Below are 26270 nucleotides of genomic sequence, written 5' to 3' on the forward strand. Positions count from 1 at the left end.
ATCACAGAACAGTTGAGGTTGGAAGGCACTTTTGGAGATCATTTAGTACAACTCCCTGCTCAAAGCAGGGTCATCTAGAGCAGGTTGCTCAGGACCATGTCCAGTTGGGTTTTGAATATCTAGGATGGAAACTCCACAACCTCTCTGGGCAACCTGTTGCAGTGTTTGACTGCCCTCAGAGTAAAAAAGGTTTTTCCTATGTTAAATGGGATTTCCTGTATTTCAGTTTGTGCCAGCTGCCTCTTCTCCTTTCACTGGATGCCGCTGAGAAGAGTCTGGCTCGACTTTCTTTACTCCCCCTCCATCAGGCATTTATATGCATTCGTAAGATCTCCCCTGAGCCTTATATTCTCCAGGCTAAACAATCCCATCTCCCTCCACCTCTCCCCATTTATCAGATGCTCCAAACATAAATCATCTTTGTGGCCCTTCACTGGGCTCACTGCAGTATGTCCATATCTCTCTTGTACTGGGAAGCCCAGAACTGGACATAGCACTAAAGATGTGGTCACAACCAGTCCCGAGTAGAGGGGAAGAATCGTCTCCCTCGACCTGCTGGCAATGCTCTTCCAAATGCAGCCCAGGATATCATTGGCTTTCTTTGCCACAAGAGCAACTTGCTGGCTCATGTTCAACCTGTTGTCCACCACAGCCCCCAGGTGCTTCTCTGCAGAGCTGCTCTCCAGCAGGTTGGCCCCCAGCCTGTACTGGTCCATGGGGTTGTTCCTCCTCAAGTGCAGGACTTGGCGCTTCCCTCTCTCAAATTTCCTGAGGTTCCTCTTTGCCCCTTTCTCCAGCCTGTGGAGGTCCCTCTTAATGGCAGTACAACCATCTGGTGGTGTATCAACCACTCCTCTCAGTTTTGTATCCTCCGCAAACTTTCCGAGAGGGCACTCTCTCCCATCATCCAGGGTCATTACTGAAGATGTGAAACAGTGCTGGCCCCAGTATCGATCCCTGGGGTATTCCACTACTGACTGGCTTCCAGATGGACCTTTTGTGCTGCTCATCACAATCCTTTTCTCTGATGAATTTCATAAAGTTGGCCTAGTAGAAGCTATCTGTTTCACTACAGAGGAAAATTTGGTTCTAGATTTGTTTTCCAGAGCAGAGGAGACAGGAATTGTCACAAATACAGGATTTTTTCAATCTTAAAAAGGATTGCATATGTCTGTATGACTGAGGTAGCTTTTTGTAGAGGGCAGAACATGATTGTAAGTTACCGTGGTAACTTACAATACGTAAAGAGTCACTGGAGACAGATGACAACACCCTAATGGCTGCATAGCAGAGAAAGGTTGGATATGTAAGGTGAAAGCAAGGATAAGGAATAACTGTTTTACAGATAGCATGAAAAATATTGTAAGAGACACTGATTTTTGAGTCCTTTTGCTAGTGAAAACAAGAGGGAAGAGGATTAGATCAAGATCATCAGATTTCCCCAAACTTATGTAATTTTCTAGATGTAACAGAGGTGAAAGGATGTTCTATTTCACTCTGTCTTACAGCACAGTGGCTAGACTAGCTCTTATGGGAGGATGATGGATCAGTCATTTCTCTCATTCTAACAGCAACTGTTCTGAGCAGTTCTATAATACAGGAGTTAAAATAAAGGGATCAAGATAGCAGCAGCCTTTTTTCCTTTACACTGTTAACCAGCTTCTCCTTCTCAAGACAAGAGGCAAGCTCCCAGAAGAGCAGAGAAAGCCTCACCGCGCTCCAAAGCAAAGGCAACATGTCAAAAAAAGACTTAATGAGTGTGTCAGGTTCAACTCAGCCAGTAACAGGGATATACTTGACATATAAACACTAGCCATACTCCCAGCAGTGTCTTGCCCTCACATTCATGTGCTCCACTAAATGCAAATGCCCCAACATATTTTGAATGAGGATTTGCAACTTACTATTTGCTATCCTTCAGATCAGCCAGGTCCTACAGCATTCACATTTCGATGTATTGCTTGTTATGATCTGAGCTTCAGAAGCAATTCTGCAGCTACGACAACATTACTAAAAACTAAACATCAGAGGTAGCTGCTTTTCTTACACAGCTTTACAGGAAACATAAGGTTGCACAGGGGAAATAACTGAGTCCTGCACTACTGCTGCACAGTAAATAGGAGAGCAAGGAGAAAAGTAGGGATATGCCAATACTGAGGTGGTGTTCTCTGCCTGCTAAGGGAAAAGAAATCATCTAACCGCTTTAAAAAACCCAGCTCCAAATATTCTTTCTGTTTTTAAGCTTGCTACTAATGTTCTCTGCTTCTAGTTAAAGCATAGTTGTAAGCATAATCCTAAAAAAAAGGTTTCATTATCACTGGTGTTCTTATAGTAACTTACATGAACAGCCAGGGTTTTAGTTCAAGCCACATGCCAAAAAATGTGTCCTACAAGTAAGATATAATTATCACAGCTAATAATCAGGGCCAGATGTGGAATTAACTAACACAGTACATTTATCCAGGTGCCACTACTGCTTGAACATCAGTAGTTGCCAACAACAGAAAAGGAAAGTTATTTGCAAAAAATAGATGGTATTTCTTCTTTGCTAACACAAATGACACATTTGATCCTGCAACTTTCCAAATAACTATTTCAGAGCCAAGATTTCATTCACCCTCCATCCAGCCCCTGAAATATTACTGTTCTGGACACAGCCTTTACCCAGGAAAATGGCTCGTGCAATGAAGTTTGAGTGAAAACACTTGGGGTTTTCTAATATTTTTGTTACATTGAAATGTTTGCTAAAAATATGCAACCAAACCAGTTAAAAAAAAAAGCAGCCAGGGAGCTAGAAAGATAAAATAAGTATAAATTAGAAGGAGAACTGAAACTAGTCAGAAATGAACAGAAAGAAGAAACATCGCCCAAAAAAGGAAGGGCAACAAAAAAAGGAAGAGATGTTTTAACCTCCAAGCAAAAACTTTAAAAAATACATGTTAGAAAGATGATAATAGGAATGAAACAGTACCCTAGGAAAAGAGCATTTGGGTGACTTTGGGTGACTAAAACATCTTTATAGATACCCACCCTTCAGATGTTCCTAGGGCCAAACAGTCCTCCACCTGCTTCCTGAGTAGCCTTAGCATGACCTGGCATCTCTGTTATTCTGCATGTTGCTACTCTGTCCCCCACCCCACACCCTTCCTATCTCATTATGTAACTCCCTCTTGATCAAGAGAATTATAGCTATCACACACAGCTCACATAGTGCCAAAATCATTTTCCAAAGAAATATGGGACTTCTAGAGAACTTTCTGCTGCTTTCACATCTTCATATGATACAGAAGGTCCAAAGCCATCATGAGGTTATCACTTACTAAACAATAAACCTGTTTCAGCAGGTCATTTAACAACACTTGTCTGGGAGCAGCGGTTGCTTTTGCCATTAATCATCATGATTTGAAGTTCTTCTTTCCCAAGTCCACAGCAAAGGATTCCACAAAAGCACCCTCCTCTCTGCAGAGGGCCACCATGATCCACTGTTTGTAAAGGGAGAGAACCTAAGAGCCACTCCTTTGGATGGACACGTACTCCTTGGGCAATGCCTCTCTGACAGCATTACTCTTTGTCTCTGCAGTTTATAATAGCAGTCACTCCTGAGTCACTGCTGAGTAGAAAAGGTTCTCTGGACTAGAAGCTCTTAAAATATCACTCTTCCTTGGGTAACCGACTACGCCCTCTGAACGTGAATAATTACAGACACTTTTGCTGTATATAGCTTCTGGTTTCATGGGGAACCACCACTGAGCTTTTGTCCTCATAGATCCTCTAGTACTGGGTCTAGATTCCTGTGTCTCAGTACAAATAGAAATACCTGTCACTGTATGTATTGTTTTAAAGTCATCCATGTCCCACTCCTGAAATCATTCTAGAACATCCTAAGCTGAGGATCCTAAATATGACAGGCAAGACTAGATGGACAGTATTGAAATTTGGCTGCTGTTCTTCCCTTCTTTAAAGAAGCATTGGTTTGTGGTGGATACCCAGTGCATGAGGGGAAAATTACACTGAACTATGCTCTACTTAAACCCATCGTGAAGGGCTTATCTAGTACATCAGGTGTTCTGGAGATTTTTCTCATAGGTAGAAATTACAAATGGATGAACATGAGCCTATGCTCCAAAGAGGGAAACAAGTGACCCTCTCAATATGCATTTGGTTTTCACGCCAAAATTTCAAAGAACACAAAACGTTCTATCATGTTCCAAAAACAACCAAGTTCTGCTATTGTACTTGCTCCTGGCTCATACAAATTCATTACAAACTAACATGAAGTATTGATGGTATATGATTTTTCTTGGAAAGGAGAACTAAGCCATTTCATGAACTACTGAATATGAATGAACCTTCAATACGACCTATGAATTACACTGAATTGCCAAAGGCCAGGCAGCTGTAGTGCAGGACTGCCTTCTCAAACCATCACAACTTGAATTGTGTATTGAAATTAGCCTGAAAAGGAAAAAAAAATTTTTTTAATCTTCGCTATAAAGATCCTGCTTTGCCCCAGACAGGAACTTGGTGAGTCTTAGAGAATTGCTGCTCCTAATAAACACATAATGAATGATGAAGCAAGTATATGATATATAGTACATGAGCATATGGCAAGAACTTCAGCCTCTTTTGCACAATGTATCTAGTAAAAAAATGCAGGGATGCAGAGCTATTCTCATGCCCACTGAAGGCCTTTGTCTTCAACAGGAAAAAATTCTGACTTCTTAACTATATACTAGGTAAATCTACAGGCACAGTGGGGCTTGCACGACAAGACTGGTGCAATTGCTTCGCTGAGGCAGGGAAGCTGGAGAGTTTCTGCTTGAACATCTGCACTACTTTTCTGACTCAGACACAGTCTGTGTCCCCTGTTACCTGCAAGACTGTTACTCCCCTAGCCAGTTATTCCCCATTTTGCATTTGGTGTTTTGGTGGTTTGTGATTTTTCTTCTTTCTCCTAAGTGTAGTGCTTTGCATTTGTCTTTGTTGAGTTTTGTTATCTAAATTTCTTATCATTTCGCCCGTTTATCAAGATTATTTTGCATTTTAAAGCTATCCTCTAGGGTCCCTGCAACTCTTCCCAGCTCACTGCTATCTGCAGATTTTTATAAGTGCACCTTTCATCTATATCATTAATGAATGCCTTGAATCCTTCACAGGATCTCTTTTGAAATAACTACACTTTGAGTGCATTTCTCCCATTAACTGTGTGTCCATGTTATCGTAATGGATCTACCTTATTTTGTTTATGAAAATTTGTGAAAAGTTAACATTCCTTCCTTGTTACAATTATGTAATTTCTCACTTCCCCTGCAATCACTGAGCCAGTGTCCCAGTCATTCTTTTTGGCATTGCTTGGTGAGCAGTTAGAAGGCAGACTTCATAGGTTCAGAGGTCCACTTCTGAGAAACACTAAGTGCAGGCAGGCTTTATAGGTGTGAAGGTTAGGTTAACTGATCTAAAATTCCCCAAGTCCTCTTTTCTTGCCTTTTTAATCTACAGCCCTCAAGACCCTCAATCCACTCTTCTATCTATGAGTTCCTCAAGAGAGTTGAAGGTTTAGTTTGTTTTTGGCGGAGGGTTATTTAAGATTAAAATGGACTTGTAAGGTCCAGCTTATCACAGGTGCATTGGCTGTAGAAGTTACTGAGTTCATACCAGTGCATTATGTGGTCTGTTATCTCTAATAAGAATGAGTTCATCTATCAGTTTATCCTCTATTAAGCCAGTCTAAATCTAGATTAACTTCAGACATTTCTCTGGAATTACACAGGAGTTTCATAGACTTAAGAGAGAACACTCTTGTCCATTCATCATTTCTGTGGAATTTATCTGGACCTACACCAGGAAAATTTCTTTCAGAGATTAAGGAAAAGGAATAAACAAAGGGGCTGTCAGAAAAAAATGGAAACATGAAGACTCAAGTTTTCATTATAGCTGGCCAGGAAATTGAATGATAACGCCAGGAAGAGACGCCTTTTGAGCAGAGTGTTTTATAACAGAATTCTTCTTGCATGTAAAGAATTGGGTCAAAAGCATGATAGCAATCTGAGGACAAGCAGGTGGCTCAGAGAATGGATTGTAATATTGGACCACTAGGAAGCATTTGTGGTTAATCTTAAATGATGGAGCCACCAAATTAGCCAAAGAATCCAAATAACCTTCTGGAGCCTGCCATGACTAGTAGGAGGAACCTAAAACTGGAACACTCCCTCAGAGGCAAACCTTAACAGACTCTCATATATTCATCCTGACAGATGAAGTGGAACAGAAAAGATGGATGGAATGAGAACGCAACCAAGGAAAAATGAATGTGAAAAATGGCAAGGAAGATTCTGTAGCCAAAGCAGCACTTACTCCACCTAGGAACTCTGATATGGTTAGACTGGAAAAACTGTACCATTTGCACACCAAGACAAAGAGCTTGTGAATAAAATGGAGGAACTGGAACTCAAAGTGTAAGATGCTATGGAAGGCAGTATAGGAATGACAGATACAGGACAGAAGAGTATCATGTCTAAAAGACTGGTAATGGATATAAACTATTTAGGAAAGGTAAAAAACTGGATGGTCACATAGTATGTTAGTGAAATGTATGACTGCAAAGAAATCAAACATAAAATCATGAATAAAATTGAATCTGGGTCAAAACAGCTTGGAGGAGAAAGAATAAAAATGGTTTTGCAATAATCATCTTAAGAGTGTGTTATAAACATACGAACTCAAGAATGGATATCATTAAAAAATTAAAAAACTCTGAAAAACTATGGGAGAAATAAGTACTTTCATTAGAAAATAATGGCAGGGCTCAGATAGTCGTGATCACAACAGAAAACAGATTTCCTTGCCAACCAGTAAATAAGTCAATATGACATTTTGCTATTTTACATTCAGTTTTAATGAGCAGATCTTCCGAAGGAATCAGTGGTAGTAAAGTAGAACTAACTGAATAGCAGCTAATGCAATTCACATTGAATTCCAAGGCAGAGAAAAAATAGGTCTGTAATTAAGGTTTTGAATTCTCCTTTGCAAACTTTAGGAAATTAATTAAAGAGTTGCCTGAATGAAGGAGCTGGGGATTTGAATTTAGAGAAAGTATAGAACTGTATTAACTCCAAAGCACAAACGCACCAGGAGGTTGCATCTTAAGCAAGGGAAAAAAATAATGAGGAGAGATTAGGGGGCTTGATAAACATATCAAGCAGAACGGCAAGAAAGAAAACACAAACAACAAAATTGTAGACAGGGACTGATAAGAAAAGACAAACATAAATTAAGAAAGAAAACTATAGTGAAAACTTTAGTAAGTGTAATCAAAAGCTTACTGGAGCTGGAGATGACATAAAAAATGAAACAACTACTAGTATCTTCTTTGTCCACTTATCCAAAAAAAAAGAGGGGGAGGAAAAATGTGAAGGTGTTACACTGCTGAATGTCAAGTGGAGGTGTGACGGTTGACACACACAAGACATCATAGCTGTAGCTCGTGTTGTTTCAATTTGGGTCTTAAGTCTGTTACAGGGTATTGGGCTGCTTTTGTGGCTCATGATATACAGAGTAGATGTTTTGTCTTCACGACTGACTGTGCCTAGAGCAACACAGACAGTGTCCCAGCTTCTTCCATTTCATCTTCCTAAGATTTTGACCAGAATTTACCCCGGGTAATAGAGCATTCCACCACAAAAGTTTTGTAAAATACAATATATTCCCATGGAGCATTTCTATTTCAGTCTGTATTTTCTGATGAAAAAATGTTTTGCAGAAATCTTCCCGAACACACTGAATATCTCCTTCAAATAAACTATGGATACAATGCTTATCAATAGTGAACCTCTAAATTTATCAGGTCTCATTGATCACCAAATGTGAAGTAAATTATTTGACACTGAAATTGTTTTCCTGAGCTGAATATTAGCCCTGCCAGGCTTTAGAATTTTTTTACTCACATTTTGGTCACATCTTTGAAGTGCAGGTTTAAGCATACACAACACAAGACAAACAACCAACACTCCTAAGAAAATGATCGTTTGTAAAAATGCCATGTTTCTCACTGTCTGTGCAATCTTTCTTTTTCTTTTTCTCCAGTTCAGCTACCATCTAATCAAGTTCCTCAGGGTGTTAAGAAGTCTAAGTCCCTGCCTTTAAACTCCTTAAGAACTGGCGCAGTTATTCGCCCAAATATAGCTCAAACCTCCAGATCTCAGAAAAGAGAATTTTCTCAGAGTCATTCACTACATTCTTTCTTGCCTGGTCTATCAGGAGAACCTCTGAAACCAAGTCGGGTCCTACCTGCTATTCCAAGCCAGAAGAAATCTAACCCTGCAGCAGAGGACCTTGAGAAATCCCTCACCAAACCAGACACTGAAGATTAGTTCATTATGCTGGCCTCAAGCACATCGGTTGAAATATATCTAAGAGCTTGTTACAAGATAACTATAAAGTAAAATCTTGTTAATTTGCTCTTGTGATTTGGGTTGTAAATGAACAAACAAAAAAGAAATGGTATTACATCACAAAAGCTACACTGTGTATTTATAAAAGCATTTTCATTATAGTTTTCATTTATGATGGAATTAATGAATCAGTATTTAATGTGCTGTAAATCTATTTTGTGAGTGGAATCCTCATAACATGCAATCTTGCTGCAGCACTGTCTTGTTAAACCTTTGATAGAAAACAGGAAGAGAGAGTCAGATTTTCTGCATGATTGAAAAGTCTGAACTAGAGCAACACAAATTGACAGGGGTTTCTGTAGTAAATGCAGAGGTGCTGATTCTGAAAGCTGTGTGCCACTGAAAATAAGTTTTTAAGATTAAAATGATACGCTCTAAATAAAAGGCAGTTTTAGCAAATGAGCTTTTGGGGGCTTTTTATTTTTGATTTATTTTCTACGTTGTGTGTCTGTGGGTTTTGCGACTTCCACAAGCCAAAAAATACAATGAAATACTGATCCTTGTGGGACAGACAGGGCCATAGCATTGGCTGTTCGTAACTGTTGATTGCACTGACAGATTTATGCCTCTGTTTCACTTAATTCTTTATATACCTCAAAGACAAAAATGCAGTGGTGTATTGTCATTTTCATAAAACAAGATTGCATAGACCTGACTGAGTTATTAGCCTTTACTTCATCATTTTTATAACCAAACTGAAGAAGAAAATCTAAACTGGCTGCTGTTCATTCAAGAGCCTTGGCAGGTGCTATAGCCTTTGACTAAACATTTTGCAAGACTGTCCTTTCATAGAGGCTGACGAAGATGTCTACCTCTACTAGCTTCAGAATTCTTTCCTGCTAAAAAATTTTCCTGCTAAATTCCAGTAGATTTCCCCATTTCTGATTACGAAGGGAGGTGCTCGTACCAAACAAAAAGCATGCTTTTAGGGGAAAGCACATTGTGAGCAGCATGAGGGGGACAATAGTCCCCTTTATATCACCATTGCTAGTAAATGTGTCCTACATTAGTTCTATATCAACAGCTCATCCAACAAGAACATAGTATTTCTGTTTTTTCTCTATATAAGTGTTTTATTAGCTGTACAAATGTTTCTTTCACTGTGTCACAGAAGAAGATAAACCTAACGTGAAAGAAGACAATCATGACCCAGTAGCTGCAGATGCCAATTTTCTTGCAGTAATGGTTGCAAATAAAAGGACGGCTGGTATTTCTCACATAAATGATGTAAAACTCTAGCTTCTTACTGAAATCCATGGGAGTTAAAAGCTCATATGCTTGGGCCTGACAGGCAACCTGGTTCTTGAGACTAAGCAGAGAAAATACTGCATGATAGAAGCATGCTTTGTTAAAGGAAAAACAATTGTCACCCTCTGCCTTTGCACCAGGCAAGTTCTGCTCAGTTCAGCCTCACCAAAAGGTCCAGAGTCTCTCCAGTGGTGTAGCAGACTGATATCTGCTCCACAAGGTCATCCCTGATCTGCACAGCTCTCCAGAGGCCCACTCATAACATTATCCTCTCTGCCCATGAAGCCCAAGAGCTGCAACACCCGAATTCTCTACTCTGATCCCAGCCCTTTTGCACCTCTCCCTGCTGCCTCACATGAGAGGCAAGTGGTTCATAAGTCAATTCCTAGAAACACTCAAGTTTTAATACAGAGCTTAAGGCATTACCACAGCTGAAAAAATGATGGTACAAAACAGATGGGTTTGGTGCAGGCTTCAAGGAGGGAGTAAACTCTAGGTTAACCCTAAATGTCAGTGTAGATATTATCAGAATGAGGTATGTCTTTGCAGACAGAGAGCTCAAAGCAATCCCTGGGAGATGTGAACTAAACTTCACAGTTTAACAAATAACTTGGGAATGGGTGCTGTGTGAAAGGAAGGAACCAATACCAAATGGAGCTGTTTATTACCAAATAGGTTGCCTCAAAAGAGAGGCAGGTCATGTGCTGCTGGTTCGTTTTTCCTGGGTAGAAGGGGATCCCCATTGCTACTATTGCCTTTGAGAGAAGGGGGTGGAACTCTCTCATCTCTTGCGCTACCTTGCCCATCCAGGGACCAGAAGGGTTCCAGGCTGCCTAATGGCAATCGCCCAAGAGCTATGGTAGCTCTTATTTGGTTTCCTGCTGTGGTTCCATGCTGGAGACGAGGTTAAAGGAGTAGCCTTAAAACATGGAGAATTTCAGGAGCAGTCACTTGAAGCTACAAACACACACTGCCATTGCCTCCATTCTACACAGTTAGTTTACAGACACAGAAGACCACTGTTGGCTGATTTATTCCTATCATTTCCCTTTGTTCCTCATATTTTTCTAGAAAAGAATGTTTTTTGTTTTTTGTTTTTTTTTAAACCAAAAAAAAACCCAAAAAGAATGTTTTTTTGTTTGGGTTTTTTTTTTTTTTGTTTCTTGGATTTTTTTTGGTTCATAATCCAGGAAATAGTCTTTTTCAGGAAACGAATGCAAATCTAATTGCTTATTCAAAGGTAAGCATAGTACTTCCCTGAACAGAAACAGTCTAAATGCATGCTAACCAGGGCACTTTTCTTAATGTTTTTCTTCTGTAAAGTATCAATAAAGTACTTCACAATTTACCAAATATAGATCTTTAAAAATTTAATGTTCATAGAAAGCACTGAAAATTACTCTCAAAAATGATCCCACCAGAAACTATCCTTATCTTCTGACTTGGATATCCACGGTAAATAAACAAGACAAATTAAGTCGTAGTCTTCCACCTTCAGATGAGAACAGACTGTTCGCTGCAGCAAACTGCCCGGAAGATAACAAATGAACCAATACCTACTTAAGCTGCACTGACCTTCTGCTCAGATCTTTCCTGGAAGATAATGGTTGGATAGACAATAAAAGGCTAGCACAGTTGATTAGCAATTGCCAAGAAATATCTGGTCAGTAGGTCATGACAGAGATTTTTTTCCTATATTTAGTGATTAAACATCTTTGCACATTTTTCTGTGACACGAGTTGAGCGTTAACTCATTCTGTTGCAGTAATCTGAGTTGTCTGGGGAGTCTGGCTTGGCACACAGAGCTAAGAAAATATATATACATACAAGGTATCTTTTCTGACCAAAGCACAATATATTTCCTCATGGGAACATGCTTTATATTCCATATATCATTCTTATGAACAGAACTTGAAAATGCTTTTGAAAATGTGTTCCTCAGGTGGCGCCTTTATTTCAGTAGACCATTTGCTTATATGTTTATACTAAATGCAGTGTTCCACCCTTTCAGTAAACTGTGCAGGATGTTTTCATTCTTCCATTATTTAAAGTGGAGAAAAGTATTCACATGCAAAACAAAAGATCATCCAATATTATGGGGATCTTTAAAAGGCTGCCCTACTGATGAGCAGGGGTACCTAATCTTCTGGTATGAATATCTAAAGAGGAAGTTAAATCCTCTAAATTTTATTCAGTCTTAATAGGGCATTTCTGAAAAAGCCATCACTGCCCCTTCACCTCAGACACACTGCAGACTTGTACCATCACAAAATGGGAATTTACACATCCCATATGATTTTTCCCTGCACAACACCAAGAGCATCATAATGACCGCTTTGGGGTGTAAAAGCATAGCAGCTTTTCAAATAATTGCAATTGGACTGTAAGAGTTCATCTCACCACACTGTCATCATCGGTCATCAGACCTGTTTCTCTGCACCTGCAGTATAATAATGATTGGAAAGACACAGTATTGAAACTATAAGTTATTACGCCTCTGTATTTTAAAACTGCAATTTTTCTTTCATTTTCTTCATAGTGTTTTTCCAACGTTCCTTAGTTTCAGAGGAAGCAAATATTTTTTCCTCTGCTGTGGCTATTAGTGGAAAAGCTCAGTATTGCCCCTGGAGACAGTTTGGACCAGAGGCTGTCAGGGGTCAAACAATCAAAGACAACTCTAGCCAGAGGCAGTGATTAGTACTTGATGCTGATAGGGAGCCAGGAAATAAACTCCAGGCCCCTAAAGCTCCCTGCCTGCTAAGCAACACTGTCAGTGGTCTACCATGTGTGCTGCTGCCGAGCCTAATAAGGTCTGCAGACAGATACATGGTACAGCCTCCTGCAGTAACTTCCCATTCCCCATCTCACTGTGCTACAGGACTATTTGGCACCATGATGTGACCTTCTGCCTCTCTGCAAACGCCAGGAGGAACCTGTGGAGTCAAGGGAGTGCTCATACCTGTCCACGATGTGTACTTGGCTCTGCGTGCATGTGTCTTCCTGTACCTTTGTGTGTGTTTCTGTGCTCTGTGTGTGAGAGGGAGGTAGAGTCCCATCCTTTGGAAGAAGGGTGCGGGAGAAGCTCCTTGTATTGCGCAGGAGCAGCGTGATGCTGTCTGCACCCATCCATGCACTAACACAGAACTCAGGCCAGCCCTCCCAATGTCTCTCTGTATCCATCATCACCCCTTGAAAGGACCCCAGAGTCTTAGCCCTCCCCAGCAAGATCAGATTGGGACGATTAGACTGGGAAGAGGACTAGTGAGCGGAGAGAGCAGGAGACGCATCACCTGCTACTCCCAGAGGCCCTGACTTCAACTATAATTTCAGCCTGTCAACTGAGCTGAAAGTCGCTTTGGATATGTACTGAAAACTGTGAAGGGAGGCCTACTCACAGTGCATGAATACTTGGCTGCACTTAAATGATTGAAAAGAAATGGGGCAGTATCATGTATACATGAATGTTGAAGGTAAACATAATCTGATGAAGGAAAAGCATGATTAAAATATAAAGTCTAAACAGAAAAGTCATACTAAATATACAGAGTTCCACAGATTGCATTTTCAGTTTCTAAAATTTGCCAGTCGTGTCCTGTTTTTGAAGTGACTATTTGTAGTAGACCCTGGGAACTCAGGCAGAGATTTATTACTACGAACAGCTAACTAAACTGTTAAATGAGAAAGCAACCCCATGGAGAGGCTCTGCCTCCCATTCTGTCCAATTCGTAGCACCAGTCAGCTGTAATCTGTTCTGATGTGGAAGTCTGGAGCTTCTGAAAGGTTCATTCAACCTTCACTGTTGATCCAGTGAGACACCCTATATAGGGATTTTATCAGAAAGCAGTTGGATGTTTTTAAAAATTCTAATTCTCGAAATTCTAAAAATATTTTTGCACTTTGGCCTCTTCTGTTAAAGTGTCTAGTGATTTTTCCACTGTTCACTGTGCTGTGATTTGGCTCACAGAGATTTTCTTTCCATCACTGATCTGGGCATTTTTGCAGTAGGTACTATAAACTATAAACTGAAGCCACTTGAAGTTTGTCATTGTCCCTGGGGTCTTTCTCTCTCAGCTAAACATTTTTAAGTGATTTATTTCCCTATAAACAAATTTGTCATTTTATTTTCTTTGTGGCTTCAAAGATATATGTTAGGAAATATGCCTCTACTCTGCCATCGCTTAGGTTCCTTCATGAGACACACATCCATACCCACCAAAAGGTATGATTAATTATGATCATGCTAATTAATATGCATGGAAATTTCCACTCACAAATATCGTGACTCATCAGTGGCATAGGCCATGAGGAGCAACTTGTGCCCTTGCTCTGCTTCTTCTTTCCTGCGTTCTGCTTTTTTTTTTTTTTAATGCTCAGTGAGTTTGCATCAGGATTTTGTTGTTTTCACTCTTAGATACATGCGTCCATCAAATGCTGCAATTCCACTAATAGACACTTTAAAAGCGTAGCTCAAGCCTCCCCTACAGTCTTCTGGATTCAGAGCTTGTAATACTTAGTTTCAGAGATTGATTATGCAAGTCACAATGTGTCAGGACTTGCAGCTATATTGCTACTTTACTAGGAGAGGAGGTTGGGACTTCAGGCAGAACTTCCTTATCTGCGGTAATTGTGAGGTCCTAAGCCTCCTGGTTCACAACAGCAAGAAACACTTTTCAGAATTCTTTTTCAAGAGGAAATTTTCATTTGACATCAATACTGCCACATGTATCAACATCGGTTTTCAATGTTAACATGTACGCTAATATAAGCACAGGTCAGACAAGTGTCAAAAACAAGTCTGTTAAGGAAAGAACCTGTTTAAGTTCTTTATCAAATGGAAAAAGCAAGTACCAGTTTGTTTTGCTTGCTTCTGGTGCACTCTGGTAAGCTGGTAAACAGGAAGATAGTCCGCTTTCACAGAGGTTTTGTTCTGCTCTGAGCTTTCATGTGAGGATAGCACCTGGTTACCAAAATCCAGGGAGTTTTTGTAGTCAACTGGAGAATTTTTTTAATATATTCTAATGAAATTTAGCACTTAACAACCAGTAAGCACTCCATCCCTGCAACCTTCCCAGTAGGCTAGTAAGCAATATTATCCTAACATAACACACAAGGAAACTAAGGCAGGAAGATTAGACACTGAACTTTCAAAAATGGCTTCTCAGAACTGGGGTAGGAGAGCTATCTTTAGTGCCCAGGTGCTAACCATCTAGAATGAGGCTTCTGTTGTATCTACTTATGGGAACTTGGCTGTGTGCATGTTCAGGATTCATGATAATCAGGTGAAGAAATACAGGATGTAAATTAAGGGCTGAAAAATAAAGATTATAAATGACTCCCCTCAGGACATAATGCAAAGAGCCAGAGTCTGACAGTAGATCCTGGCTGCTGGCCTACATTTATTTTTGGCCAAAAGCCACCTTGGCCAGTCAGCCAAGGCAGCTCAGCTGCAAAGCTCCTGCTGGGGAGTGTGTGGCAGTCAGTGTTGCACTGACAGTTCAAAAAGCATCAAATATCATCCACGGTATGGACAGTTTGCACAGGGCGCTGGGGATCTCAGCAAGGACTGTAGCCCTAAAGCAATAGTACGGGACTCAGAAAGAGGCTTTATCTTCCGGAAAATTAAGTGACAATCTTCTTTCTAGCGGTCATATTGTGTTATTTCTGTCTGGGCTAGGAAAAGCCTAGATCTGCACTGGATAAGTTAGCTGCCAGCTGAGACTAGCACTTTCTCCTCTTTGTCTCCTTGATTTCCTTGGAGGACGGAAGAGCACAGCCAGAGATTCTGGAATCACAGTTCCACTCTGCCATCCATAATGAGAGAAAAGCAATTAAACAAGCTAATGGTAAACAGTGTGTTCCAGTTGCACTGGTTTTGTGAACTCTGACAAGTTTTGTGAACTCTGCTTGAACCCATCAAATAATACTGACAATAGGTTTTCTGCAATAGTCACTGAACAATGACTGTTACCACATAGGAGAGCTGCAGGCATTCTCACAGAGAACAGTTTTGTTTCGTGTTCTCCTAGCTGATAAAAATCAAAATACCACTGCCCTCTAGTACTACCAGAGGAAGGAACACCAAATACAGTACAAGAGGTCATCGTAATCTTTCTTGAACAGCATCGCTTGATAAGCACCTCAGCACACCATTTTCACCCAGGCCAGATGGTGGGTCACCGGAGCTCAGGAACATGGAGCTGTGGGTACAGATTAACCACAGGAAAGTGCTGGGGGAATGGGTGGGGGTTGTCATGTTCTCAGTTTGTACCAAATGGAAACTTGCAGTAAAATCTAAATCACAGGTTTCTTTGTTATTTTCTTTGACTTGTCTTTAAAAATTAAAAAGCCAATTCTAAGAATGCTTACAACTCTCTCGTGTGAGCTGAACCAAAAACACCAATTTAGATCATGCAGGCCACTGAAAAGCTATAGGATGAATTCAGCTCTTACTGATACGCTCTATTTCAACCAGTGGTCATTCAGAAAAGTTTATTGTATTATGGTGCCACTCAGATATGCAATCACGAACAAAAAATCCTATTAGTGTAACTCGCATGTTTCATATTCTAAAATCCATAATATTAGAGCGGTAACCCTGGGTAATGTTGGGCTAATGGAACATTAGCTCAAACTAACAAGTATGAATTGTTTCAAAAGACGATTTAAATTACCCTAAATTTAAAATGTGCCTAAAGCCCCTAGACTTTCTCCTCTGCACTAACCTTGTTTATACTCAGGTCAGGTCTTTTTGGAATATCCCAATAAATGAGTACAATCTTTACCTATCATCTGACCCCTCTTTTCAAGGCTGCCAAACCATCAAGTGAATTTTCACATTCCCGCACATTCCTCCACGTTTGCAACCTGCAAGAGTGTGACAGTTCTTCTTTCCACACAACCAAGTTTTGGTTCTTTTCTGCTGGCTGCTAAGCATAACCACATTGCATTATATAACTACGTAACAGTATTACATTGATAGTCAAGTTTGAACCTCAGCTGCCTGAAGCTCAGAGATATTAGAGATCTGTGTCAAAATGTTTTATTTATGATCTTCAAAGAAATGCAGCTAATGGTGTGAACTACTTCCTCTCAAGCACATCCACCAACAATGCCAATCCTACAGTCAGTCTGAGAAACCTACTCTGAACCTCATTTTAAATATTTTTTCATAACAGAAATTATATCTCAACTCAAGAGAGAATTTTTAGAGAGAAAAAGATTCTAGTGACATTTTTGATTTGGCCACCGTCTGGATTTCTTCAAAAGCCTGAATTTGGGGGGGGGGGGGGGGAAGTATTCCTTTTTTCTGTTTACATTAAATCTTTGAAAGTAGTCAGTACTGATCCTCCAGTTTTTCAAATGTTATGTACCTGGTAGGATAAACAGTGTTAATTCTTCAATACCATGAGCATACAGTAATGCAATGCATTATTACAGATGATAACCCACTGCATTATATGAATGCTCAAGCAGTCATGTCACAACACACCTGTAATTAGTTCCAACGCATCAGGGTATGATGTACCACCTGAGTGTAAAGACATATAATTGTTCAGACACTATTTTTTGTACTAAACTCATTCTGTCATTGCTATATTTTTGTACTGATTACACAGTCTTCCTGGGCAGGTTTCCCATACTGTGAGGTCTTTTCTGTTTGGTGAGTAAGAAACCACTGAGTAAGAGTACTTGGTGATCTGGGTTTTTTGTTTCTTTTTTTTTAATGGGAAAGGAGTGTTAGCTGAATGTTGAAATTCTAGGAAAACAAAATCAGCCATCCCAGACACACCAATGCAATCAATCCAGCTGTGCACTCTGAGAATGACCATTTCTTTATAAACAGTTTGATTTTACTTTCACTATTTCAGTAAAGTTATCAATGGATTAGTAAATAAGATAAATTCTTTTTAAACCAGAGTTTGCTTCGTGAGGCTTACGCTTGCCAATCCAACCGTTTGCAAAGAGGAAATAGCCTAGATTGCTACAATGGAACAGCGCAGCAACAAAATGGAAGGAAAGATGACCATGTGTTATGTTCTGTGCCCCTGTGTGTCCCTATGGAGGACTCTGGACAGCTGTAGCAAAGGAGGAAGGAAGGAACCGAGGAACAACCACAACATAACATGTTACCAGGACAAAGCCTGCTATGTGATTTGAGCTAAGACTAGAGCTTCAAGGAGGTTTTCATAGCAGTTGTATAAGCAACTAATGCCACTGGATTGTAAGTGACTAGCAAATAAATCAGAATAAGACATTCATTAGAGGAAGCAGCATGATTATTTTTTAAGAAAGTATGCAGGGTTGTGCTTCCTGCCTGCAAAAGAAACAAACATCAGAACGCAGTTCCAGTTCCTGCGTCCATAAATAGTGAATCTGCTCTCCAAGCAGAGCTGAGAAGCTTTTATTCCTTCTCTTGCCAGAGCTATGCTGACAGTGACTCTTCATTTTCTTGTGGATTTCTGGCCACTTTCTGCTCTGAACATACACTGATCGTCACATCACCCAGTGTCCCTGGCTCATGATTTTCAGTAACTCTAAAGGAAAACTTTTCTTAGCCTTAGTGCTTACTACTGTAGTTAGGCCTTTTTGTCCATGTTTTCTATCCTTTCAGCTCTCTTAGTCTACAGAGGAGCTTTCTTGCTTCTTTCATTTCCTAGGAAGAAAAGGTGAGGTCCATGTTTACAGCTGTTCATACTGGCCAGCACAACATAGCTAGTTCAGGTACGACCTCAGGAATGTGGTATATATATATGTGAGAATCATACAGCTGTGTCAGATAGTGCCAGGATTTTGCTAAATGTTTTGACTTTCTGGGAATACTTATCCAATTAAAATTAAGATCTTACTGGCAAGAACTCTCAATAGCCTATAGCAAGAGTTTAAGAGAGTCACCAATAAATACCTCTATAAGAGCATGGAATGTCTTAGGGCAGTGGGGCATGTGACAGTAAGCTGTCCTGGGATTTATAAAAGAGAAACCATTTAGGGTGTGATTTGTGTGGCTGGCTTAAATAACGAAAAAAAAAAATTCCATTATGCAAAATATTCTTTCACTTTGCAGTCGGCATAACTGGAAATACAGCTTGTGGCAAAAGCCAACATTGCATCAGACTGCATCTGTCCTCTCCCAAGCTGCAGCCAAATCTTTTGCTATTCATTCTTGTTCCATTAGACCTTAATCATCCTAATCCCCATTTGTTACATGTGAAATGTTGCTACTTATTTGACCCTGTGTAATTTATTTGTTTATATTAAGGTAGCACCTGGAAATTCCAGTGAAGATTTAAATCTCATTGTGCTTCATACTGTGGAAATACATTACAATAAATACACCCTGCAAATCCAATATTTATAATTTAAATAAGTAGGCAAGAGTTAACAGCAGCAGTGAAATGAAATTATTTGGTCAAGGTCATACCGCAAAGATCTCTCAGTTGGTTTACTGATTTAGCCATGCATATCCTTAGCAGCTTTCTGAAATTGAAAATAGGATGCCTGTTTGCAGTTAATGCTTGAAAATGGTGGTATTCCCATGTCTTTATCCTTTAATATCAGTCACTCTGTATGGTTATCAAAATGGTTCAGCAGGAAATGAAGTTTAAGAGTAGCAGGGAGTGGTTTTCCCTTTTATCTCTTTGCTTCAGTTCCTCCATCTGTAAAAGAAAGCTATGTTATTTGGGCCTGATTCTGCCTATTAGGAACTATCTCACATTGCAGAATGAGAAAGAAAGGCTAAAGCAGCCATTTCTGATATCTATGAATTAAAAAGAACATTTGTTGACAGTGTGTTGTAAATTTTGCCATTTCTCTGTAAAATCATAAAAGCAATGAACTTTGTTCTGCACTGTGTTGTCTTTGAAACAACATTCAGAAATTAAATAAATGGTGTTTTAAATGACACTTTGATAAAACCATTCAAGCGTGGAAGGCCTGCTTTCTCTTTCTTACACCTCTGGTTGTTGTTTTCCCTGTACCACTTCTCTCTTGGGACCTTTTAATTCTTAATTAGACTGAAATCCTTCATATCATCTTTGCAATGTAATAGGGTTTTCGAAATGAGACTCTAGACCTCGCTGTTTGACTTTCACAAGCTTATATGGACACATTGTTATTTTATTTCTGAACGCGGGATTTTATCGGTGTTTTGCACATACATTGCCTGTCCTCCCCAAGTATGTACTGTGCATACACCTGTCTCATTCCTGAATTACAGGATGGATCTATTAACATAGATCCTCAGAACCCTGGTAGTGCTGATAAGTCCTTTTTAACAGTTACTCCCTTCCACCCTCAAAGGGGCTGCACTTCAGCAGTGGATAAAATAGAATAATTGCATATGCACGAGTCCTTAGGCTTTCTCAAAGGATTAACTATTTTTTAATTAATAGTAACAGCCTGTGCTCCTCCAAACATGTCAACAACGTATATAAGTGAAGAAGTCAATGTCCTTCCTCGTATGCTGTAGTGTCTTGCCAACCACATCCTTGAAATAGTTAACATAGCTTCAGTCTTTCACAGGATCTTTTACAGGGAGTGCTCTTTAATCTTCATGCAGAGCATCTCTTACCCCTTACTTCATTCCCATGACTATTTTCAGAAGCCAGAGGTTTAAACATAATCTCTAAAATGAAAATTTGCACTTAGTGTAGGACAGATATAGTAAGGCAAGTTAAAAAGTACAGCCGCTCAGATTTTTTTTGCATATGCTACTGTGAAATCACTGTAAATGCACACACGAGGTCATTCAGAAGTTAGTAAATTACTTAGCCCCGGATGTTCCAATCAATATTAAATGAACATGTATAAAGCTCCTGGTTGTATATTGACACCAAATAGCGGGGGCAGGCTATTTGTCTCATGTAAGTAGAGCCTCAAGATACACTTTAGTATAAGATCTTGCTGTTTTGTTGGTATTATAAAGTGTTTTAAAGTTTTTTTTCCTAAATATTCATTCTAAATTTTTAGGATTTTCAAACTTTCTTTTAGGTCTTATCTACATTCCTGAGGTGAAAAGAAATATGGTTTTCTCCAAAGGCAATGTCCCTGCTTCAGAGACATTCTAAAACAAATTAAGGTCCATGGTTCATAGAAGAGACCTCATTACTGCGTCATCGGAGTTAGGCTGAAACAGCCATAAGGATTCTTCTGTTCTTCTTGGAGTTTCCATGATCCCATTAAAGTCCAAAAGACTTTTTCCAATGGCTTCAGGGGAATTTGAAACAGGCCTATATTAAATTTATCTCCTTTTACTCTTTCTCTCTTAACTGTCCTGAATAATGACTCTCCTATCAGTTTACTTCCAGATGCGACCCTAAATCAAACAGACTTTGGATCTCGCTCTAATCTCTGTGGCTCAAAGAAATTTCAATACTCATATAGCTAACTGGGGAGATGAGGTAGAGATACAACCATATCCAGAGGTTTTACTGATAGTTCAACAAAAGCAGCATCAGTTATTTTCAACTTTTAGAACTCAAGTATATCATCATTACTCATTTAATTTGCTATTTTTATAGGTTATGATTCAGCAAGTATTTAATGTTTTCAAGTGAGTGATTAAATATTTTATATCACATTTTAAGCATTTGTTCTCAGTTTGCTTTTAAGCATTGTTTAAGCATTTGCTATGGAATATTTGTTCACATGTTTTGTGGAGTCAGGGAGTGGATGCCTACTGTCTTCTAGACTTTGCAGACATAAGCGACATCCCTGCTGTAATGACTAGATGCAGTAATCCACAGCAGTTTCTGTGCCTGTACATTTCCAATAACTGCCCTCAAACAGATACCTGCATGGACTGGATTACAGGATCAAGGTACAAATAACTGAAAAGGTGGTTATAGAGCAATTGTCAGAGATTTAGTATGGGTGCAGTTAGTCTGTGATTCCTTTTTAATTTTTAGCCTCATCTTAATCTCTTTTTCCATCTCCTCATACTGCGTGCTTTCTCTTACTCTTCTCTTGAGGTGCACTGGTTATTTTTAACTGTCAAAGGGAGATGAAAAAACTTCTTATTTCTACATGATTGATACATTTTGCAGCTGTGCTTGTATTACAGAAATGCATTACAAAAAGGAGGAAATACTATAACCAGTACTCACAAGCTTTGAATGATTTAATGTAGAAAGTGAAAATAGAAAGACAAACATCTTCCTCATCAAATATTTCTCCTCCCCTTTAGGGCAAACTCTGATTTGTATCTGAACAGTATCTCCTATGTAGTTTGAGTGCTTATATTAAAAAAAGTCATAAAAAATGTATATTTCATGTTCCCTGCTGTTTTCAACAAAAAAGTTTCTCTGTCACAGAGGTTGAGGCTTCAGGCCAACTAGAAAGTGTGGCAACTGCTCAACAACTACTTGAGGTGAACTGTAGACAGAGGTACTTTTATACATGAAAATTCACCCCTCCCTTCTCAAACCAGAGAAACAGGCATGATGCCAGCAGCTGTGAGTTATGAGTGTGTTTGTGAAGGGGAATTCACCTGCCAAATCACGAGCTCCCTGAGGACTGCAAGACCTTCCACACCCCCCCTTCTAGAAGACAGTCTGAAAAAGCGTCTGCCAGTCTTGCAGTCTGGAAAGATTTGAAACCATGATCTATTCCCATGGTCCTTCCCTGGACTTTCCCCACAAATGTTATTTGGGTCTTTTCTGTATCCTGCACAATATTCCTCTATGCACATACAGAGAGGCCTAGCATGTAGCTACACTACTCCCAGCCTCTCTTACCATAGATTTAAATGACCGAGAAACCCCTGCTTGGCTCTCTAAACTACAGTGACTTCAGTCTGTTCAAAACTGATGTAATACCTGATCTGGATGAATCAGCTGATGAAAAGACTGGGAAGGCAGACTTCCTGCTACCACAACTATTTAATCACAGAGTTTAGATTAAAAATTACTGTTTTCTTTCTTATCTGTACTTGCTAGGCTTGGAATAGAATTATTTCACTGTGACTGTAGTAATCTGCCTGCCAAGAATACTTATTAAAATAATCTTACCTAGGTACAACTTGAAAGTAGGTCACAAAATGTATAGTGGAAAGAAGCAGTTTTTCTTTTTGCTGACATGACAGTACAAATGTGAAGTACAGCACTCTCCTCAGTCTCCTTAACAGCAAATGCCTTCAATGTCAAAATCCAACACGATTAATAATAACCTGCCTATTTTCTCCACACAACACCACTTCAGTCTTACTTCAGTAAGACACTATGCTCTTAAGAGACTTGGCTTTACTGGTTTCATAACACTGCAAAGTGCAACTGGAAAGTTTGTCTTTTCCAACCTTGCAGTGGTACTGGTTTATATATTTAGAATATAAATGTTATACATGGTACCAGAGGGTATTCTGGAGAACCCTGCTCACTGATGCAAAGCATCAAAAATATAGAGTTAGTCTTTATAACTTAAAGCTTCCACATGCCCTCATGGTATGCAAATTGGGCATTCTTCCAAAGTAGGAGAAAACCTAGGGATAACATTGTTTTGTTTTTTAATGATTTTTATTATCTCAGAGTTGAACACTATTTTGCTCTTCCTGTAAGGAACAAATGTTGGAATAGTTGTTTGTTTTTCAGATTGCATTTGCTGGACATGATTAACATGGTCTTCATCAATGCAGAGCCATAACAGGCAGTAGAGAAGGCTTGGAGTAATTCTATTCAGGGCAGACTGGCTCTCCAGACTAGGCTTGTGCTTTAAATGGCATAGTCTGAGCAACACAAAATAAGATGATGATCAGTGGCATCTAAGAGAGCTCTGGGATCATCAAGAAGTGCAACCATCAGAGAAACCCATTCTGAAACATATTATTCCAGTGGTATCTTGTTCCATTATAGTCCAAAAAAAGACATCAGCATTCTTTGGAAATGTGCTGAATGTGAGGAAAATGGAATATTCCTCACCATCTGCTGGAAATACTCTAAAGTAAATAAGGATACTAAACATTGGGCAGAAATACTGGAAGTAATTTTTTAAAATAACAAAAAAGCAGATGCCAATGGAGGCCCCTAGTTGTCCTACTACGCTTACCATTGGAAAGAAATTATGGTTTGGGAAACGAGATCGGCAGATAGCTGCCAGATGGTTAATCATGGTTAGTGGGGAACACAAAGGACTTTGCTTGGTGAACAGGCCTAGCAAAACAACAGATGCCCCAAAAATTGAAAAATGTACACATTCTAAAAGGTCTGAAGTCAGTAAATTCATACAGTCTGGTTCACAACTGTAAATCCTTCATTTAGATGCATTTCAGCCCCCATTTAAATGTCAGTTGTGGCTTGGTTGCCATGAAAAGCCTTAACAGGCTTGTATCTGAGAGGAACAGACTCATCTTAGACTAAGATGATAAAAGTATCAAATCTCATTCTTGTGCTTGCTGGGCTAAAAAGCATTTCCCATACCAACATTAAGTAATATAATGTTAGCACGTACCTACAACTGCCACCTCAGGTCTTTAGGTACTTTACAAAAGCAGGCAAGCATTATTATGCAGGATGGGCAAAAGGAAATCAAAGAAGTGACCAAACAAACACAATATATAATTACAGAGATGTGTTTGTTTTTCACAAAAGAGTGAGCCATATGCCCATTATACAAATGTAATAAAAAAAATTCATGGGAACCTCAGAGGTTTTACTGCAAGAAATAGGAAAGGTTAAAATGCTGAAATTTGATAGAGTTTTAAGCAATTTCTTACATTTTCAGGGTAAGGTGAATAATAACAGATATATTTCTGTTTTTGAAGAAGCTGAAAGTCATGCACTATTCAAAGTGTGTTAAGGTTGACAAAGTCACAGTGTGCACTGTATCTTTTCAATGATCTCTGTTAACCACCTTTTTCTCTTTTTTTAACTCGAAAATTTGTGGCCCTTTTCAGAAAACCTGCTTTGCTGTTATTATCTCTACATCTTTTTTTAGCACTATGGTTTGACTAGAATAGGAAGTGGATTTGCTGTGAGTGTTTCCTTTCCTCTCAAGCTGCATGTATGTCAGTCAGTGGAGTAGTAGCATCCTGTCCTTGTTTTCTTGCTTTTCAGTTTCACTTGACAAATGACATTCAGGCTTCATTTCATAAGGATTTGGCGCTAGTACTGTCATCAATCTTTTTCAAAAATCAGGATATTTTCAGTAACCAAAAAACTGGCGTTAAAGGCTCAAAATGCAAAGGGCCTCTGTTACTGTGACATTTCTTTAAATTTTTGGTTAGATCTCACTTACTCACCTGGGTAGCTCATTTTTTGAAAACTAAAAATGAAATCCTGACATTGTAAAAAACAATGGAAAAAAATCAGTTCAGTGAGATCAGAATTTCACTCTAGTTCCTCTTTTAAACACTAAGCTTTTCTGAGGAAATTTTGTTTTCCAGTCTCCATTGGTACATGAGCAATTTTCACATAATATTATTTGGGCTATAATTTTTTTGTGCACACAACAGATTAAATTCACTTGCAGCAAATGAATTCCGTTTGCCTAAAGGAGATCAATTTGTGTGTGTGTGTTTCAGTCTCATCTGCAAAAAATGAGATCTGCAAAACTAGCACCTATAGATCAAACCCATTCAACATAGATACACTGCATTAACAGTATGAAGTCTCACATTACATAGGATAAGAAGGATGCTGCTGGAGTAAGGTTTTCTCCTACCAGAAACAGGCCTTCTATATTCCAGAACATTTTTTTTCCTCAATTAACTCTAATGAGATGAAAAAAGCAAAGGATGCTATTGGATCTTAGGAATAACTTTATTTTCGGATAGCAATGTTTTACAAAGTTTACGAAGTTTGAGATACTTTCACAGTGATCCCAAATGTCTGAAGCTAAATCAAAATGTCTTTCCTGTTATAATTGCAGATAAGTATTTACTCTCTATTAATTTCCTAGGAGCAGCCTGTCTTCAGAGTATAGTGACAGGCTCATCCCCGATCCTTGAGCCATAGTTTCATCCTCCATAAAGTTACGTCAGAAGGGAATACCAACTTTAGAAAGGCATACCAGAAGTATGGGCTATAACCTTCACAGTCTTTTAACTAATGTTTTATGTCAAGTTATAAGTTGAAGGTGAAATAAGATTTTTCTGACAACTCATATTCTAAGTACTTCCTGCCAATCATTACAAAACAATGGTATTGAGTGTTTAGTTTCCACAGAAATGAAGAAGAGTTACTAAAGGTCAGCAGAATCCTGCAGAATTTGACAATGGCAGTCCTATCCAACTGATATTCAACTCAACAGCAAACTTCTATTGATTTAAATGAAAATAAGATTAGGAGTAATACACATATACACTCAAGTTAACTTTTCTTACAGTGGCTAACGATTTAATTCCTCAGACAACACCCTGACCCTACAGAATTCAACAGCAAAACACTCAAGGGCTTTGCTACTCTAGGATTTGATCAGAAAGTTTCACTTTACAGTTCAGGAACCAAATCAGCTAGCCCTTTATATGAAGAAAACAGATCTATGATTCTTGAATATATATTCATACCATCAAGATGATTTTATGTTATTAGCAGTGAGAACACTGACAACATCCTAGCCATGTTTATTGTGATCAATTTTGAGAAA

General features: G+C 39.1%; 1 protein-coding gene across 23 annotated transcripts in view; it reads left to right on the forward strand.

The window, feature by feature from the left end:
• Positions 1-9410, forward strand: part of LOC104146858 (ankyrin repeat domain-containing protein 55) — a 133456-nt gene extending 124046 nt beyond the window's left edge. For 15 of the 23 annotated variants that reach the window (XM_068927572.1, XM_068927575.1, XM_068927568.1 and 12 more), the window contains one exon: positions 8083-9408. In XM_068927572.1, the coding sequence (XP_068783673.1) occupies positions 8083-8369 (287 nt within the window). In that variant the 3' untranslated portion in view covers positions 8370-9408. Of the gene's footprint in view, positions 1-6254; positions 6553-8082 lie in introns of all 23 variants that reach the window. The other 8 variants (XM_068927584.1, XM_068927567.1, XM_068927564.1 and 5 more) reach the window with 3 other exon arrangements.
• Positions 9411-26270: the final 16860 nt, after the last annotated feature.

Source organism: Struthio camelus, chromosome Z (genome assembly GCF_040807025.1).
Source record: "Struthio camelus isolate bStrCam1 chromosome Z, bStrCam1.hap1, whole genome shotgun sequence".
NCBI lineage: Eukaryota > Metazoa > Chordata > Aves > Struthioniformes > Struthionidae > Struthio > Struthio camelus.